This window comes from Lepidochelys olivacea (genome assembly GCF_965140295.1).
Source record: "Lepidochelys olivacea isolate rLepOli2 genome assembly, chromosome: 1".
NCBI classification, from domain to species: domain Eukaryota; kingdom Metazoa; phylum Chordata; order Testudines; family Cheloniidae; genus Lepidochelys; species Lepidochelys olivacea.
In genome coordinates, this window is record NC_140411.1 from 173,204,926 (window position 1) to 173,224,426 (window position 19,501).

Below are 19,501 nucleotides of genomic sequence, written 5' to 3' on the forward strand. Positions count from 1 at the left end.
GCCCCCAAGCAACTGTCCTGCTTGCTACCCCTTAACACTAGCCCTGGCTTTTCTATGCAGAAAACCAGTTGTGGTGGCACAGGTGGGCCATGAAGTTTGTATAGCATGTCTGGGGGGGGCCTCAGAAAGAAAAAAGGTTGGGAACCCCTGATCTAGAGTATATGAACCTAGACCTCCCTCCCCGCCCCCCCCCCAAAACCAAACCCTTTATAAACTAAAATATATATTGTTCCCTGGCACAAACCAGTGACTCTTCAGATAAATAAAAATAATTTTCCTTGCTTACTGATAAACCATGAACTCAGAACATATGAGGAAAAGAAGAATTCAATTAGGATATTATACTGACTTCACAGAACACATAAAACACATACAACTTTCATGGGCATAAATGTATCCTTGCAGATATAGAGGAATAAGAGCTCTCCTGATTCAATGTTAAATGCATTTCAAAACAAAATATATTTTTCCTGTTATTTGTGCACAAGCCTTCTCTATATGCATGGCAATGTGTTTGAGATGGAGGATGATGACCATGGGTGATTGGGGCAAGGGGAGAAAGAAAACGGCCAATGTTGGGTATGTGTCTTAATTTCTAATAGAAATTACCTTATTATTTTTACAGCCCACTTCCTTTGGCTTTTCTGTAACTTTTTTTTCTTCCCATGTAGTTTTTCAGCCAAAGAGAATGAGAATCTGGTGTGATATCTTTGTTGCCGGTGACATCTTTGCAGACCTAAGTAGACAGGCAATCAGAGCACGGGAATTATAGACGCCAAAGATTTGCTATTCCTTGTACAGTTAAGTTATCAATACATTGTGATTATGCAAAGCCTTGTCATTTTATTAGCTAAATGTGTTAGTCAGCCAAATGGGGTAAAGGATTTGCATATTGTCTGGTACAAAGAAATAACCATAGAGGCATTCTGCAAAACACACCCACTCCATTCAGAATGCAGGGATTTCCCTTCTGCCATAGTGAAAATAAAGGTATAGTTATACATCTGTATTGCTGCAATCTGATTATCTGAGACAAATTCAATTGTCTTTAGCCAACCAACTTCAGCTGTCAAGAAACTGTTTTGAATAGTACTTGTACAGTGAGCATTACCATCTTCAACAGTCTACAGAACACAGTAGGGAATGATTCTCTTTCTGTAGAATTTTTAAACCAATTCATGGAGTTTAATAACAAATTATAAACCAGATATAGGTTGTTTTTTAAAAAATCTGTAGGAGGGTTATAATTCTTTATTATATTCTATAAACTTCTGAAAAGTTCTATAGTAAGGGTATTCTCTATCACATTCTCAAAGTTTTTAGAATTTTTATTTTCAGAACCTTATTGGTTTCATCCCTAGGAAATCCTTCATAATGAATTTTCCCTGTGGAATATCGTGCCAATGTACAGACCATTTCTTAAAGATACAAAAACTTGCTTTACAAAAGGAGTTAATTAACCAACTCTCTCCTCCTTTGTTAAGTGAGGCTATTGATTCACATCATTTTCTGGAAGAGGAATAGTATACACAAGACTCAACTTGGCCTGACAAGGTCATATCACACAAGTATTCAACCTGCATTGCTTTTTGAAGTCAGTGCAGTGAAGTTTGAAAGGGGCTAAAAGATACCTGCTCTTAAAGCTTCACATGTGTATGATATAAAGCAAATTCTGTAGTTTCTCCATTAGTACAAATGGCTCACTGCTTCAGCAATGACCTTTTCCAACTCTGCAGGTTTTTGTGACTACCAGCATAAAACTCAACAGCTCTTGGGATGTTTGTTTCTGGGATACAAGTTGATCTCTGTCTCCTATTTTTGGTGTCACTTTTGGCAGGGAGCCATCAGGTTAGTTGCAACATAGCATTCTTGTTGGGCTAACTAGCAAAGGACAAAGTCATTTCTCCTCATGGGATTCTAACTATTCAGGGCAGAACAGAAAGAAATAGCTAAATGAAGTTTACCTGAAAAATAAAACTGCTTGATCATTTTTTATCCTTTTTACTGCTTTCCAATAAATCTTGTCAGTGTCCCTCTAAAAGGTATTGAAGAAAAGCTTTTACGAAGCAGGGTCAATTTATAAGGAAAAATAACTGAATTTTTAAACAGGAGAAATATGTATTTTAATACACTTAATGTGACATGAACAACGGATATAGAAGAGGGCAGATGAGATTTTAAAAAGTGATTGGCTAACAGAAAGAAGGCAAGATGAAAGGTAAAAACAAAAGTTAGAGTTCTGCATAGTAAGAATTGGTTGAACTGTATAGTACCTTAAGAACAACAAAATAATAGTCTATACTCTGACTTCATAAAAAGCCCCCTCATTTTTTTTTTTTTTACTTACTGCAGTTGAATTCTTAATTATATTGGGTTTGGACAGCTTCTCTCTTTACTATCCCCTCCCCTGAGGTTCTCAGTAGAAACCGCTCGGTCTTGGAAAATATGACTTTCATGGCATGACTTGCAATCAGACCATGGTCCTTTTTGTGACAGAGCACCCCAAAAAACTGGTGTCAACGGAAACCAATATGGGTAGATTTAATAAGCTCTTTAGTCTGCTCTATGTAAAACCTCAAGGACTTCTTAACATTACGTTTGTAGGAAAAAAATCTTCAATGGGATTCATGTGTGGGAAAATGCTACCAAGATGGCATGTTTATTAAGATGGTAACTGCATTCTACCTTATCAGGCAATCTAGCTCAACTCTGTCCTTCTGTCAAGATTCTGTTTAATCACGTACTTCAGCTTGCAAAAGTTCGTGGTACATGAGCTGTGGTTGTTCTGAATAGCTGGCAGGCTTGAAACCTATCTACCAATAGTGACCCCTCACTCACCCTCGCCAGAAAAGCCCCAAGGACACACCCTTCTTATAATTTTAAATACCTTGAGGTAGTGGCTGTGGTAATTTCTCCTAGGATGTTAGTCTGCTGAACCATGCAGATACACACAGTCCACAACATGTGTTCTTACTAGGCAGAGAAGGGGTTGACTGTTCACAAATGAATATATTCCTGCATCTATACCAGTGATGGGCAACCTGCAGCCCATCAGGGTAATCTGATGGCGGGCCACAAGATAGTTGGTTTACATTTGCACGGCCGCGGTCTGCCGTTTCTGGCCAATGGGAGCTGCGGAAAGCGGCACAGGCCACAGGGATGTCCTGGCCGCCACTTCCTGTAGCTCTCATTGGCCGGGAATGGCAAACCACGGGCACTGGGAACTGTGGACAGCCATGCAAATGTAAACAAACTGTCTTATAGCCAGCCAGTGAATTACCCTGACGGGCCGCATGTTGCCCACCACTGGTCTATACCTAGCATCTTGTTTCGAAGATAGGATACATGCCAAAATGGAAGAATTCTTATCTGAGCCTGTTTCTTATCTCCTAAATGGATCCTTTTCCCTGCATCATTCCTACCACTCCTCCCCATTTTTACCAAAATACCAATCCTTCTTTCCTCCTTCCTCTCAGATACCTCTCATTTTAGCAATTATGTGATATAAGAAGTAATCTCACTGAACTTCAAAGGACAATTTGCCCACAACAAGAACTCTCTTCCTCATACTTTCCTGGCCCCAGCTGTTATATCTTTCCTGCCACTTTGATAGTACCTAGGAAAATTCTTAAAGGTACAGTCCTTGTGTTCATCATCATCAGTGAGCAGCTGTACAGGGAGCAGATTAGCACGATGGAGTCTAAAATGTAGAAGTTCAGACTAAAATCAGTAGGGAACAGGAGAAGCAGTGCATGGGGAATGTTAAATCAATACAGGCACAGAAACATTAGCTGGAGGAAGGAAGAAGCAGCACTGGTGGGGAAAGTAAGAGATATATAGCACTAGTTTTCAAAGTTTTCCAGACTTAGAGCCCCTTCCCAATTCAGCCAAATGGAAAATCCAGGGTGATCATAACTCCCAGTTTGAGAACTCATGATTTATAGTCTTAATCGGTATATATATGCAAGGTAGCTATGAAGCGTGGCAGAGAAATTCCACAACAGTCGCCTTTGAGATAGGGATGATATTGTGGCATGAAAAAATCGGTTTGTTATACATCAGGAAGTAATTAATTCATGTTATTAGAAGAGATCAACTGCTTTGAAAAGATCCACCTTTTCCTTAGAAAGCTGTGAAGGTTGCATTTTAGGCTGAGTTGGAATCACCTCCTTCCCTTCTCAAGATAGATGCACCTATATTACCTATTGACGAGGTGAGATGTTTAACTAGAATGCACAACTCTGGGTCAGTCTCTCAGAACTGAAGGCACTCTGTAACTAATAAAACACCACACAATATTCTAGATGGGATTTCTCTTGAAAAAGATGATACCACTAAGACAAGAGATCACAGTATGCAATACAAATGATGCATCACTTGGCAAAAATTCTGAAAAAAATAGCAGCAAAACAGCTGTCAAATATAGCTTAAGATCACAGGATTTATTCTATTCCTCTACAGACTTTAGCTTTACATAGCTTTTATGTCATCTAACGTCAATCTAGTAAGATCTGAGGCTGCAGTAATTTGGCTGGCAAAGTGTCTTAGCTCGCAAATATTTTTCCTGTGGTTGGATGTTAGTCCATTTGGAGGGTTCTGCCTGATAAGCGTCATAATAAACTTCAGTTTATATTTCTTTCAGTCATGCTGGGAATGCAGAAATTGGTTTCAGAAACATAACTCACTGAAATCCACAGTCTGCTTACCATCAACAAGTGCTTTGAATGCTCCTGCATGAGCATTAGTCTGTTTATTCCACCTACTTCTTCATGTTGGTTGCAATCACTGGTCATAAACTGAGCCTATTCCAAGAGCAAAACCTTCAGAAGCTCGCAGCATCAGAGCCCTGCGTAAATAAGGAGAATTTAAGGGCCTTCTTTGCAGCACTAGCCATGCAACACTCATTGACCTTTGTTTATCCTTGAGGAAGGACTGCAGGATTAGTCTTAAAAGGAGCAACGTCAGTCCCAGTCTACACTACAAGACTTGTGCTGGCATAGCTGTGTCAGTCAGGGGTGTTTGAGGGATGCTCTCTGACTAACACAACTCTGCCAGCAAGAGCCACTAGATGCACTTAGACCAGCAAAAGTGCACTTTTGCTGTGATAGCTAATTTCACTTTTGAAAGGCTGACACAAACAATACTGGAAAAAGCACAATTTTACTGGTATAAGGTATGTCCATGCTAAGAGCACTTTGCTGTGTTAGTATACAAGTATACCTACACTGGTAAAGCCTTCAAAGTGTAGACCTGGCCTCATGTGAGCAATACCTTCTCGAAGTTGTGTAAACCAGGCCTTACCATCCTCTTCATCTTAATTTTATCACAGAAATGTTTTAAGACATTAAACATAGAAGCATCCAAAAAAATTAACTGCTCCAGCCCCACTACTTCCTTTCTCTCCCCTGTAGAGACTTTTTATATTTTCTATTTTAAGACTGGCAGATGTTCTTAGTTATTAGCTAAGAGTAGGCAAAAGGTATTTTACCAGGTTATTAATAAAAAGGATTCTCACACAAATTGTTGCTGAAAAACCCCCGCAAAAGAACCAAATTACACCAATACGTAATTTCAAACGCACTTGTTGTCAAATAGGCAAATACTGGAGGAGCTTCTTCAGAAGTGGGAAGGAGATTACTTTTACAGAGAGAGATTTAGTACAAAATTGTAATGTGATAATTAATCATTTTCCAGATGAATGTCTTTGATATGTGTTATTCCTGAAATAATGACATGGTTGCAACCAAGGCATTTCCCTGTTTCACAGATTGTCAAGAATTCCCAAATTAACTAGATACTGGAAAACTTGTCGGTAAAATGATCAACTCTGTATCAGCTGCTCAGGTAACAGGATCCATTTATTTTCAGTAAGATAGAAGTGCACATCACCTTGTTGCAGAATGGGTAGGATTCAAAACCATTTGAAGTCAATGAGAGTTTTTCCACCAACTTCAGTGGCCTTTGGCGTGAGTTCCAATAATGGTAATAAAGAACCAGCAGTTGAATGCAACATGTTTTTTTCACCCTGGGTGGGTTTGCTGGTCATAGCCTGGAGCCGATGTGTGGTCTTCCCCTCCACCCACGCTTTTCTCCTTTCATTGGAAAAGAATCATAGCATCACAGAATATCAGGGTTGGAAGGGACCTCTGGAGGTCATCTAGTCCAACCCCCTGCTCAAAGCAGGACCAATCCCCGATTTTTGCCCCTGATCCCTAAATGGCCCCCTCAAGGATTGAACTCACAACTGTGGGTTTAGCAGGCCAATGCTCTTCTCTTTCTTTCTTTCTTTCTTTCTTTCTTTCTTTCTTTCTTTCTTTCTTTCTTTCTTTCTTGTTAAAGTTTAAGGACAATCTTAGAGTGGGTATACCTCCTGATGAAGTCAAGAGGAAATATAGCACAATTTCGTCCCCTGCTCACCTTGCAATTGAAAATTTGCATAGATTACCTGGAATGAAATGAGGCACATATGATTACGAAATTAACATACTATTACTTCATTTGACTTATCAAAACTGCAGTAAAGGGTAATGTAATCAATATTCCTTACTAACTGACCAAAAATGGGGACTAATAATTCGTAAATAGGCAGATTTAAAAAAAAAATCTACTGAGTACATTAAATTCTGTTGTGAATGTTTTTGAAGTACCACTCCTATAATGTATTAATTTGTACATTATATTTAATCACACACATCAAATATCTACAATGTGCTACTTGGAGTTTACTCTGTAAGAGCCTGAGCCTTCAAACCATTACTCCTTTGGGACTCTGTGGCAAGATGTGGCAGTGTTAGATTTGTTTTAGAATTTTGCATTTTTTCAGTTCAACTGTGTCTAAAACCCCCTGCTTACTACACATTAGAAAACCTAAAAAGAATTTTAATATTTACAACAGGCAAAGGATCTTATAGAAACATAATCCAAACATTAAACAAGGCAAGCAAGAGTCTAAATTTGGATTTTTAAAAGAGAAGTCACAGGAGATAAAATATATTTTCACACATAATTTGTGTGCTGTGGAGTGCTCTCATAGCTGTTCAGGTCAGGGCTTCCCTGATAGTAATCCCTTTCAAAATGCAAAGCATTCTCTGTTAGGGCTTGTCTACATTTAAAAGTTGTTTTGGATTAAGGTGGGGTGTGAATGAAAGTGTAATGCCTATTCCTGAACAATTCCACGTGTGGACATACATTGTGAAATAAGAGTGCCTTGTTCCTGTTTAGCTTAATCCACACCATCCCTGAAACACTACACATGGTATTAATCAGGAATAGTTAAAAAGGACCAAATTTCAATAAACACTTAGGCCTTGTCTAGATTAGGGAAATGGATACTGATTTAAAACTGGCTAAAGCCTAACTTAGACAGGCTTTAACAAATTTAGCACTGTTAGTAGGTTGTGGTCATTCCTAGGCCCCTAGAGAATATTTGTTTCTTTGAGTGTTGTCTCAAGACTCATTTGTGTACTCCCAGACATATGAAGGGAAATATCTTTCCCTCCCAGGTGTATTCCAAAAGAGGATCACCAAACAACTTCCCTCTGCCATAAGGAATCAATCCCAGACCCAAAGAGCAAACCTCCCCCAGAGCAAACTCACCATAAGGTAAGATTCTTGAAAAAAACACCCCAGTGTCTTTCCAGATCACTCAATCATAATGAGATTGTCACAGGCCTACTTCTATACCTCATAAGCCAAGAGGAGGGATGCAAATGGAAGAGGCCAGTGAGGGTGAACACAAGCTTTACATTTTTACTTAAGTGGCCACAACTCTCTTACATGGTCATTTTAACACACAAAGGCTACCCACCCTGCCAGCAGTGAAAGAGAGAAAGCCATTTGCTGTTCTGAGCTGTCACTGGCTTGACTTCCCTTTAATTCCTAAATCCAGAGAAAATTCATGTATCCAGATGATGGCTCTGCAGAGTGTTTCTTGTGCACTGCAGGTTGCAGGATCAGAACAGGAAGAGAGACACATCCTCCTAGCACTGCCTTTTATGAACAGATTCCCCATTGCCTGCTGGCCAATCACAGAGCTTCCTAGAATCACTGGGCTTGACTAGTATCAGCTGTCCTAAAAAAGAAAGGAACCTTCTATTGTTTTTCTTCCCTTCTATTATGATATTCCAAGAAACTAACAACCACCATTGTCCTTCGCATCAGTGGCACTAGCGTTTCAGCTGACAAGTGAACAGGTGCTTACCAGGTGTTGAGACGGTTTGATGCTAGTGGAATTACTTAGCACATAGGCTGACTGGAAGAACTTCTAATTAGCAACCCCTCAAAGGCCAGCAAAATGTTGCTGTTATCCAGCAGTTGCTAATACACAGAAGGCAGTTTTGTGAGGGTGCAGACAGGAAATAAACCAATGGGATATGCCTGGCAGGAGCCCTGCAAGCCCTGCGAGTTGCAGACCAGATGCTGGGGCTTTCTACGTAGAATGAGGGCACTGGAGGCCCACAGGGCTGCACCATACCTCCCTCTTCATGCTCTGGGAGCTGGGGCCCAGAATGTCCCATTGTTTCCTTCCCTGCATGCAATCGCCCAGCAAGGTGCAGCCTGGAGAGTGCATGAGGAGGTACTGTGCAGCCCCAGCATCAGAGTGCAGCCCATCTCCCCGCTGCTGCCCTGTCCACAGCCCCTTACTTTCTTTGTGGTTCCTGTGCATGAGCAGGTTTGCCAGGCTGCAACTCTAGAAGGAATTGCTGGGATGGGATGAGCACATGCTCCAGGCAGGTTTGCAGGGCCACAGCCAGGGAAAGCACATCCCAGCACCTCTTTCCCTGGCTGCTGCCTCACAAACCTGCCTGCAGGTGGGAGCTTCCTTCCAAAAAAAAAAAAGGTGCTATTAAGCAGCATTTCATTGTTAATATTCAAATTCCATTAACACATTGATGTTACTGGTATGGGATTGGTGGCGAATATCAGGATTGCTATTAAGCAGAATCTACTGCAATACATTTATAGATAAAGAAGACCACAGCTGCATCCCCAGGAGTTTGTCTAATGATGAGAAGGCCTCAAAACAAACAGAGGCTCTTTTGGTTTCAGATAAGCCCCTAACAGTTTGAAAATTAAGTTGTAAAGAGCTCCAAACTTCTCAGGGTTGCTGAACTGAGATGGAGGAGGAGGAGAAGGACCTTGGAGTATTGGTTGACCACCTTGGAGTACTGGTTGACCACAGGATGACTATGAGCCACCGAAGTAATATGGAGTGAAAAAAACTAATGCGGTCTTGGGATGCATCAGGCGAGTTATTTCCGGTAGAGATAAGGAGGTGTTAGTACCGTTATACAAGGCACTGGTGAGACCTCATCTGGAATACTATGTGCAGTTCTGGTCTCCCATGTTTAAGAAGGATGAATTCAAACTGGAACAGGTACAGAGAAGAGCTACTAGGATGATCCGAGGAATTGAAAACCAGTCTTATGAAAGGAGACTCAAGGAGCTTGGCTTGTTTAGCCTAACTAAAAGAAGGTTGAGGGGAGGTATGATTGCTCTATAAATATATCAGAGGGATAAATACCAGAGATGGAGAGGAATTATTTAAGCTCAGTACCAATGTGGACACAAGAACAAATGGATATAAACTGGTCATCGGGAAGTTTAGATGTGAAATTAGATGAAGGTTTCTAACCATTAGAGGAGTGAAATTTTGGAATAGCCTTCCCAGGGAAGCAGTGGGGGCAAAAGATCTATCTGGCTTTAAGATTAAACTCGATAAGTTTATGGAGGAGATGGTATGATGGGATAACATGATTTCGATAATTAATTGATCTTTAACTATTCATGGTAAATAGGACCAATGGCCTGAGATGGGATATTAGATGGAGTGGAATCTGAGTTGCTACAGAGAATTCTTTCCTGAGTATCTGGCTGCTGAATCTTGCCCACATGCTCAGGGTTCAGCTGATCGCCATATTTGGGGTCAGGAAGGAATTTTCCTCCAGGGCAGATTGGAAGAGGCCCTGGGGGGTTTTCGCCTTCCTCTGTAGCATGGGGCACGGGTCACTTGCTGGAGGATTCTCTGCACCTTGAAGTCTTTAAATCATGATTTAAGCACTTCAGTAGCTCAGACATAGGTGAGAGGTTTATTGCAGGAGTGAGTGGGTGAGATTCTGTGGCCTGCATTGTGCAGGAGGTCAAACTAGATGATCATAATGGTCCCTTCTGACCTTGATATCTATGAGTCTATGAGAAATAATTATATACTCTAGTCCCAGTCGAAGTGAAAATAATGTTAACTCTTTTTGGCTTACTTTGAAAATGTTGCTTCTGTTCCTGGATAGAACCAGCAAATGCAGAGGAATATGGAAATGAAAGTGTGTGTTTTGTAAATTATAGCATTTTCCATTTCAAATATTAGGTTCCTTCTAGGACAAAGGTTTGAACTGAATTTTATTTCACCGTATATGAATAGACTCACCTACCCATCCCCAGCATGTCTGATACTAATGAGTTCTGTGGGCAGGAATTTCAGCTCAGCCAAAAGGAATCAAAGATTGCTGGAGGCAAAGATTTTTGTCAGATAAATCTCTTGAGCTACTGCTTAGTGATATTTGGGCTATTTCCCCAAATAGGTAAAACAGCCTGTGTCTAGAAATCAATTTGTTCCTATATGCCAGTAGCCAAAGTACAGAGTTAAGCAGATGTAAACTGCTCTTACAGTTTTTCAGGCACTTGTTGACTATCTCCTTTCATAAGAATTCTTTGTAAGGGACAATCTACCCGTTAATAATAAATGTAATATCATGAAAAGCTCATTTGTTATAGAGCCAAGGTATATAGTGCTTTCTTAAGGGAAGAAACAAACACCATAGCCTTAAACTTTCTAGAACCAGCTTATCACCATGTATAGTATATATAGAGTAAGGTACTCTATGAGAGATGATAAATTATCTTTTGATCAGAATGGAAACAGGAAACTCCATGCAAGAATGTGAAGTTAAAAGAGACACAACTGTAGCAACCTTCTATATGTAGGAATGATAAAGATTAGTGCTATTTTAGGAAAATATATATACATGGTGGACAGTGAGGGCCAGGACAGCTGGACTCAATCTAACAATGAACTTAAGTGTGTGCTGAACTCTTCTGTCTTGAGCATGTGCAAGTGTGCTCATTGTGAGCTTTTTTGCAGAAAAGCCAGAAGTTTTCCAATTTAATTGACTTTACTTCTGTTTATTTCCAAGTGTCAAAGTAATCACCAGTATCCTTTTTAAAAACAAGAACCAAATGCCCTGTAAAAGAAAGACAGAAATATACACTAAACCACTCCTAATTATGAACTCAATTTCTTTAGTTTTGCAAAATAACTGACATAATTTTGACAAAGCAACCTAATTCGTATTTATTATTTTAATGTGTTTTTTTTAAACTAGTGGAAATAATGACATTCCAAAGCAGTGAATTCCCCATTTCTTCAATCAGGTGACCAAGCTCACAGAAGTAATCTATTATTCTTCATTTAGAAAATTAGAGTGTTCCAAATATTTCATCATCTCCACAAGCTCTTTCTTTGGGTATTTATATTTTCATTACAGTGGCATTCTACTTGTTGGGGGGGTCACCAAACCGCATGCCATGTAATAATACAGCTCACAGTAGGCTAAATTCACTACCTAATGAAAAATTTTTCAAGATAGCATATCCTACTTTATGAGTGACTTTTGTTGTGTATTAAGGGTGTGGCCTTAATATGGGGTGAATCGTCCCATATGAAAGGCAGTCAGAATGATTTCATAATTTAGATGAGGCTCTAGTTTGCATGGCAGATGTTAATCCTAATCCTTTGAGTCAGATCTCCTAATCTCATTTATTGGAGGTGCCCAGGAGAGATCTGTAATACCCAGCTTTCTCTACTTCTGAGTATTTATCTAAAGACATCCATGATCTACACTAGAGTTTTTACCCAGTGATGCAGCTTCAAACTCTTAGTCTCAACATGGTGGAAAACTAGGGTAAACCCCACTGGTGCAAATCATAATTTACATCACTGCAGCACATCTAGGCTAGTGGCTACACCAGTGCAAGCCCTAACAGTGGCTAATATTGCCATTGTAGATAAGCTCTAAACCTGAAGATCCCATTGAATGATTACTCGTTCCATCAAGTAAGTTCATTAATATATGTTTTGCACTATAGATCACTTCAGGAACTCATCAGATTTATAAAGAAAGTCATGCTAAATGGGAAATTGAAATAAATGTATTTCGGTGATTTTATTACATGGTTTTCCCATTGAAAAAGGACTTTTGTGAATGGTTCAGCAGCCAAGAAAATGAACTCAGGAGTTCATCGGTTTAGTCCACATTTCTGGGACATCAATAATAGGCAGATCTCTTCCCCTTTAAAATAAAGAATGGTTAAAATATCATTAAACGTTCAGCCTGTTCCTATAGCTCATGTTTAAATAAAACTGTCATTGGCATAAAGGAGACTTCTGTCTGATTACAGATGACAGGTTTGAGGCCTTCATTTTGAACTCTAAGCTAGACCAGTGACAAATGCTCTGGATTGATGTGACTTTTCAGAATTCCAGCTGTAGGCTAAGGAAAACACTTTTACGTATCTAGATTGCTGATTACTGGGTTTCCCTTCTCTGAACTGTGTTACAGGTGGGTGCAGTTTGAGAGAGAGACTAGGGGAATGGAAATTGAAAACTTGTGGGGGCTTTTCTGAGAGAGGCATATTACCAGGTGTAGAACATAGAGAGAGAGGGGCTGTTGTGAAGGGGCTCTGGCTGCATGAAACATTTTATTGGATTTTGCCAATCGGGTTTACATCTGATTTGGCAACAACTAATTCTGCAATATATAATAGAGCTTCAATGAAACTATGTTGATTATCACAAGTTGATGAGCTGATGGCAATTAGAACACAAGAACGGCCATATAGGGTCAGACCAAAGGTCCATCTAGCCCAGTATCCTGTCTTCCGACAGTGGCCAATGCCAGGTGCCACAAAGGCAATTAACACATCCCTTGTCACTCATTCCCAGCTTCTGACAAACAGCGGCTAGAGTCACCACCCCTGCCCAATACGATGAAAATTAGACCTCATCCCACCCCAAATTTTTCCAAAATCCTACAAGTATATATGTCTCTGTGTCAAAGCATTAATCCTATCTATTGACATTTTTGGATTGCCTCTTTAACTACATGTTCTATTGTACAGCACAAGGTGACTGTTCAGAAAATTATATGGCAACATTTTAGGAAGCAAGAAACACTGAGAACTTTTCCAGTGTGAGTTTTTACTCAGTTAACATAATTGCAACATTTTCACAAAAAATCAGGTGCCACCAATTTAAGAGTCATTGAATTTGGGGTGAAAATCTGCTATGACATTACATTAGCTGTTACATTATGAACAGTGGCTCTAAGGTGAAGGCAGACTATAATTACAGTATCAATGCTGAACTTTGATTTCACCAAATCCATTAATAAAACATTCAGAGTTCATTTCCTGTTGATTGCAGTCTTCTCTTCATATAATCCAATTTGACTGTAGAATTAGGCATTTCAGTAACGGATACATGGCATGAGTTCTTGGTAAATGCCAATGAAATCAATCATCAATACTTTCTATGAAGAGTTTATGCATATTAGCACTTTGTAAACATGACATTTAATGGTAAAAAAACACAAAAAGCCATTATTGTCAATTCCAAGTATTGAAATATCATAAGTCACGCCCCTCAAAACAATAAGATTTTTTAAAATAATACATTTTGGGTTCTTTTTATTTCCTTTCAAACTTTTGAGTTAGGGTTCACATTTTCAAGACTTTCTATGCAACCTTGAAAGCTAGAAACTTACTTTTAAAAAAGCTGAAATTCTCATGTAATCATGTGACTCCAGAAGCCAAATAATCTGAGACCCATAGAATCACAAGAGCCAAAATGGTCAAGGATGCAACCCCATGTTCTGGATGTCCCTAAGCCTCTGACTGCCAGCTGCTGGGACCGGACAACAGGAGATGGATCACTCAATAATTGCTCTGTTCTTTTCATTCCATTTGGAGCATCTGGCATTGGACACTATCGGAAGACAAGATACTGGGCTAGATGGACTGTTGGTCTGACTCAGTATGGCCATTCTTATGTTCTTATGCTGGCAACACTGTATGTTTTCTATACAACATCCAAAAGTGTTTTGAGGAACATAGAAAATGCCAAACCAGAGCATGTCAGTGATACTCAATACAAATTTGTCTTTCAACCACAATGTCAAATAAGGAATCAATTCAAAATCAAGCTATCAGACAAAATCAATGTAGAGTTAATTACCAGAGAATGTTCTCTGATTGATTAACTCTTGCTACACTGATACATATGTACGGTGGGCATTACACACACAGGGTTTGGGGAAACTGAACATTTGCCATTGAGTAGGCACAGTACATCTGGGGAGATTCAGTGCGGCAGCTTATCCACTTGGGCACTGTAGTAAATTTGACCATTTTAGATGTAGGCTCACAGAACTGCATGGGCAGCAGTAGTACATGCAGAACCTGAATTACTTCTCTCTGAGAAAATGGGTGTTCTACTGTTATTCTCTTCCCCAACACCTTTTCACTCACTCAAGGATTAGGTATTTGTCTAAACTACTACCTTTCCAGCACCTCAGTGAAACTATTCACTTCATCCTGAGTGGTCCCTTGAAATATGTGTTAACTTCTTATGCTGAAAAATCTGTTCCACGCTGCATTTAATTGTGACACTCTAAGCTTCCCAGACCTGAGGAAGAGCTCTGTGTGAGCTCAAAATCTTGTCTCTCTCACCAACAGAAGTTGATCCAATAAAAGATATTACTTCATCCACGTTGAATCTTTGAAACTAACCAGTCAGTTTCACTTCTACTCAGAACATGTGTCAGACACATATTCATTTCACTTTGAGGCTTGGGAAAGCTCTGAGCAGCCTAGAAGAGTGCAAATTATTTGAAGGAGAAGATAAAATGGGGAAGTCTCTCTCTTTTACATCAATCAGAAGGATGGGAGTTGGGCCATACAGTTTGAGAGGAGAGAATCTGAGAGAGGGAGGATCATCTATTAGACAATAGTTGGGGTAGGAGAAGAAAAGAGAATCCAGCATGTCCAAAAGCATAGCCACACCTCAGCAATGATGTAGTAGTACAACAAAACCCACCATTTCCCCTTCCCAAGAAATAGCTAAACCCTGACACTTTCACAGAGAATACAAAATATAGCCTTAAGAAAGTATGATGATATACACAGAAATTAGGTATTGTAAGTTGTATGGCATTACACGTATAATAACAGTAGAATATATTTTGTATTAATACTGAATTTCATTTTTATCCTGTATTAAGGAATATTGAGATATACACAGTACTTCATCTGCCAATTTACAACTAGATAGCTTTTTGTGCTCAGTATGAGGGGAAAGTCATCTTTTACAAATATTCAGTTCAAAGACCTGAAGTTACCAGGTTCAAGTAATCTCCATCAAATGTGAAGAAATGCCTGGTTTGATGAAAGCAAGAATAAGAAATTATATTGGGGCCCTTTGCTGGAAAACTGTAAAGGTCATATTTTCATACCTTGAGAAAACAATGTTTTGTCTTGTAATTTGATATTGATTTATTTGCCGAACAACAAATTATATGGGGTACAAAAATTATAATATAAATTCTTTATTTCATCCAGTTGTTACGCCACCCACTCCATTTTTCAAACAAACAAACAAACAAACAAACAAACAAACAAAAACTTTCTACAATGAAGTATCTAGTTAATTGTCATCAGGTATCATGATGAATTCAGAGAAAATTGAATCATGAAAGTGCAATACAAATCTTGATCCAACTCTCACTGATGTGAAATAGGGGTGTTAGCACTGATTTTAATAGGAGCTGAATCAGACTCATATAGAGAAAGATTCTAGCTAGATAACATTATCAAACATCTAGCAAAAAATAAAAGCAATTTGATTTTTCTTTTGAAAGTAAAAATATATATAAATATTAATATTTCACATACAACACTGAAGGTACAGTATGAAGACAAATATTTTGTTTTAACAATTTTTGTCATCCCTAATCTATCATTAAGATTTGAGATAACAAAATCAAAAGTCAACTCGTTCAATCTTTGGGATGGGTCAAACGTGTAAGGTCAGATCTTCAAAAATGCTCAGCACCCACAGTTGGATTGATGTTTTTTTCAGAAATGCTCAGCACTCACCAGTCCTGTTTACCTCAGAGCAGTCACTCCCTCAGAGTCAAACTGACTGCTGCTAATTCTCCTGACTACACAGAATATGCTCAATTAATCAGGAAACCAGAGCCATTGCTATGTGAATGTCATAACCTATCACAATCAAACAACCCTACTCTAAATTGCACCTTGAATGTAATGAAAAAAACAAACCACCACAACATTTTGTGATCATCCTTTTTGTTTATTTTTTAATCATATAGTTAGATGTGCTTTGTGAATTAGAAAACAGGAAATTCTGTGAGATCACATTGTTGATTATTTTGTACAAGAGCTAATGTAACAATAGCTAAAACTATTTTGCATTCCTGTAGTCAGAGTCCAAAATGTTATGGTACATACCAATGAGTTAGTGGCTGAGCCAAAAATAGAAGCTGGATCTTCTGACACTCTGTCCTGTATTTCAACTTCATGGTCCACTTTTCCCCTTCCTATAATAGAAAATAGAAATCAGGAAGATGTCTGATTATGGATTGATGAACAAACCCTTTGGCTTCTAGTTGTGAAAATGTTGTGACAACAGAATCCTAACTCCACAGAAGCCACACAGAATTAACACTTGTGTGAAATGTCATGAATTTTGTTCAGTCGCTTTCATGATATCCAAATGGTTTGATCGGGTTTAGTTTTTTAGGCCATTATTGCTTTTAGCATCCAGTACTGTTCTGTATAGGCAAACACAGTAACTAAGGCTGCAGAGTACATCAGATTTAAACCAAACCAAGAAAAAAATAAAATAAGACAACAACAAAAAGCAAACAAACAACAAAAAAAACCAACCTAATAGGCCAGGTAAACCCTTCTGTCATGGTCCTCAACAAGAGTTGCATCTCCATACACTTCCATAATATGGACTGAAGGTAGTGTGCCCAGAGACAGGCAAGATGGAACTCCATTCAGTGCAGAAAGGGGAAAAATCTTTATTGCAGTTAGAAGCATCCACAGTGAAATTTATAGTCAATGAGCTCCACCAGGTACGAGTGGAGAATTTATAGCCTCATAACCACTGTTAAGCCCTTTAATAAATCATGCATCTATCTAACCTCCCTTCCCTAATCTTCTAGGAAACCAGTTTACTCTTGCCCTGCATCTTCACTCTTTTCCATTCTTTCAAACTGGTTTCCAAAATATTTGTGAAATATTTTCATTTCAACAAAACCTACTCTTTAATACATTGAAAACCTTGCAATGTTTATGCATATAACGGAGCAAGCATTCTTTTAGATAAATGATTTTACCCTGTTCTATTCCCTGTGTAGATTAAATTGTTTGATTGTATGGATATTTATATAGAGCTGAGCCGAATGCCCAGGGGCTGCCAGGAGTACTAGTACATCCCAATTGGAACATGACATTGGATTTTTTTTTTCACTAAACATTTAAAACAATCCGTGAGTTGAGAATAATTCCATACCTCACTGCTGGATAGATCAACCAGATGCTGCAAAATGTCTGGAGATTTTAAAGGACTATTTATATTCCCCTAGGGGGTAAGTCTACACTGCACACTTCTTGTGGTGATTATAATGTACATACATGTGAACCATGGGTATAAATAGTGTAGACTGCAAGGCACAGCTTAGGCAAGTAAAGACATGCTTGAAGGGTATAGATATTTACCAGAGTATAAACTCTACATGGTTCTCTACTTGTCCAAGCTGTGCCTCCCCTTCTACACTGCTATTTATTGCAGTGTAGTGTTCTATTTCATCCCCACTGCTGGAGCCTGCCCCTCACAGGAAAAAACGCCGGCAGCAGGGAAAGGCTCCGGTATTCTGTTATTGTTTAACAGCGCGATAGATTGCGATTCATTTGTTTAAATTGCGATAAATGTTTTTAATTGCTTGACAGCGCTAGAGGGAAGACATTGTGTTTCCCTGCTGCATATCCTCCCTCCCCCCTTTCCTTGCCTCACTGAAAGACTCTGGCAGTGCGGAGCTACTGAATCTTTTCCCTGCTGGCTTGCCTCTGCCAGAGCCTTTCACTGATATGTGTAGCTACAAACCACGGAGAGGATGCAGCCTGCTTCTCACTACATATATAGTGTAAGTGTAGCCTAGGTGTTCCTGCCCACATCTAACCATTCAGACCAGAGACAAAGACAAGCTAGGGATTTGAGAAATGTGGCTTTGATTCCTGGACCTCTGGATTCATCACACTCAGCTTCATCCTGGGCCAGATCTTGTGAAGAGCGGAACAACTTTCTCCTTTGTGCCCTCAATAAAACCATGAGAAGTTTAAGAAAGTGGAGCGGGGTGGGGGGGGGCAGAGGGGGAGTTCAGCAGCTCCCTTATGCTTAGGGTTGCCAATTTTAGTTGAACATATGCCTGGAGGTTTTATCATACATAATCTTTAATTCAAGATTAATCTTTAATTCCTGGAGACTCTAGGACACTCTTGGAGGATAGGCAACCCTACTTTTTCTCTGTATTACAGTTTTCTGCCTCTGCAAACTGTGGGAAGTAATTATTTATTGATACCACAGGTACTAAGGTTTCATTGGTCTGCATTTATATTATGTTTTGAGATCCTACAGTTTTGATCTAGCCCAACACTTACACATGTGATTGCTTTTACTACTGCATGTAGTCCCAGGCTACACAGCATAGTAAAGTTAAACACGTACATAAGTGTTTGCAAGATCAAGGCCTAAGATGAAAGGCACTGTGGAAGTCCAAATTATTAATAGCAGTTCTGAGGGAAGGAGATGATAAGAACAGATTTTTATTTTAGTTGTGTTTTTCCTGAGTGTTTGATACTCTTACAAACAATAAAATAAAATAAAAATAATAAAGCAATGCTGAATTTCTCAGCAGAAAGGGATTGTTGTACAATGTCTCAATGAGGGCAGAAGAAAACAATTGGCATACACAAGCTGTGCTTTTTGAAAGGAACATACAGTATTATGTACAATAGAATGTGTGGTTTTATTATTGACATGTTTTATTCAATTTCCTCCCACTGAGAACATATTTTTATATCCTAAAACCTAGTATGTCTAGGGAGAAGAGGGATGGATTGCTACTTTTTTGTTTCAGTTAAGAGAAAACCTTTCATATTATATCATATACCATGCCAGATTAGAAAGCAAAAACAAAGCTAGACAATATAGCAGATAGAAGAAAAATAACATTCATTAATATATAATGGTCAGGAAAGAGAAAACTATTAGTGCTTTTAAAATGAACTCGTCCGTATAACTGAGCAAAGATGTTACTGTTTGGGCAACTGTCAAAAAATAAACTGATTTTTTTTGAAGAGT

The 19,501-nt window shown here is 39.0% G+C and overlaps 1 protein-coding gene and 1 long non-coding RNA gene across 3 annotated transcripts in view; one reads left to right on the top strand and one right to left on the bottom strand.

The window, feature by feature from the left end:
• LOC311519232 (uncharacterized protein) overlaps positions 1 to 19,501 on the top strand; it is a 220,145-nt gene that overhangs the window by 86,423 nt on the left and 114,221 nt on the right. The window contains exons 5-6 of one of the 2 annotated variants that reach the window (XM_084625539.1): positions 672 to 800; positions 5,768 to 5,844. The exons of the other annotated variant lie outside the window; for it this stretch is intronic. Coding sequence (XP_084481665.1) covers positions 672 to 705 — 34 coding nt within the window. The 3' untranslated portion in view covers positions 706 to 800; positions 5,768 to 5,844. The remainder of the gene's footprint in view (positions 1 to 671; positions 801 to 5,767; positions 5,845 to 19,501) is intronic. 2 annotated transcript variants of the gene reach the window in all.
• LOC311519239 lies at positions 641 to 17,152 on the bottom strand. The gene is made up of 3 exons (XR_014711234.1): positions 17,020 to 17,152; positions 16,582 to 16,670; positions 641 to 736 (listed from the first exon to the last, which is right to left on the bottom strand). It is a non-coding gene; the product is annotated as an uncharacterized lncRNA (long non-coding RNA).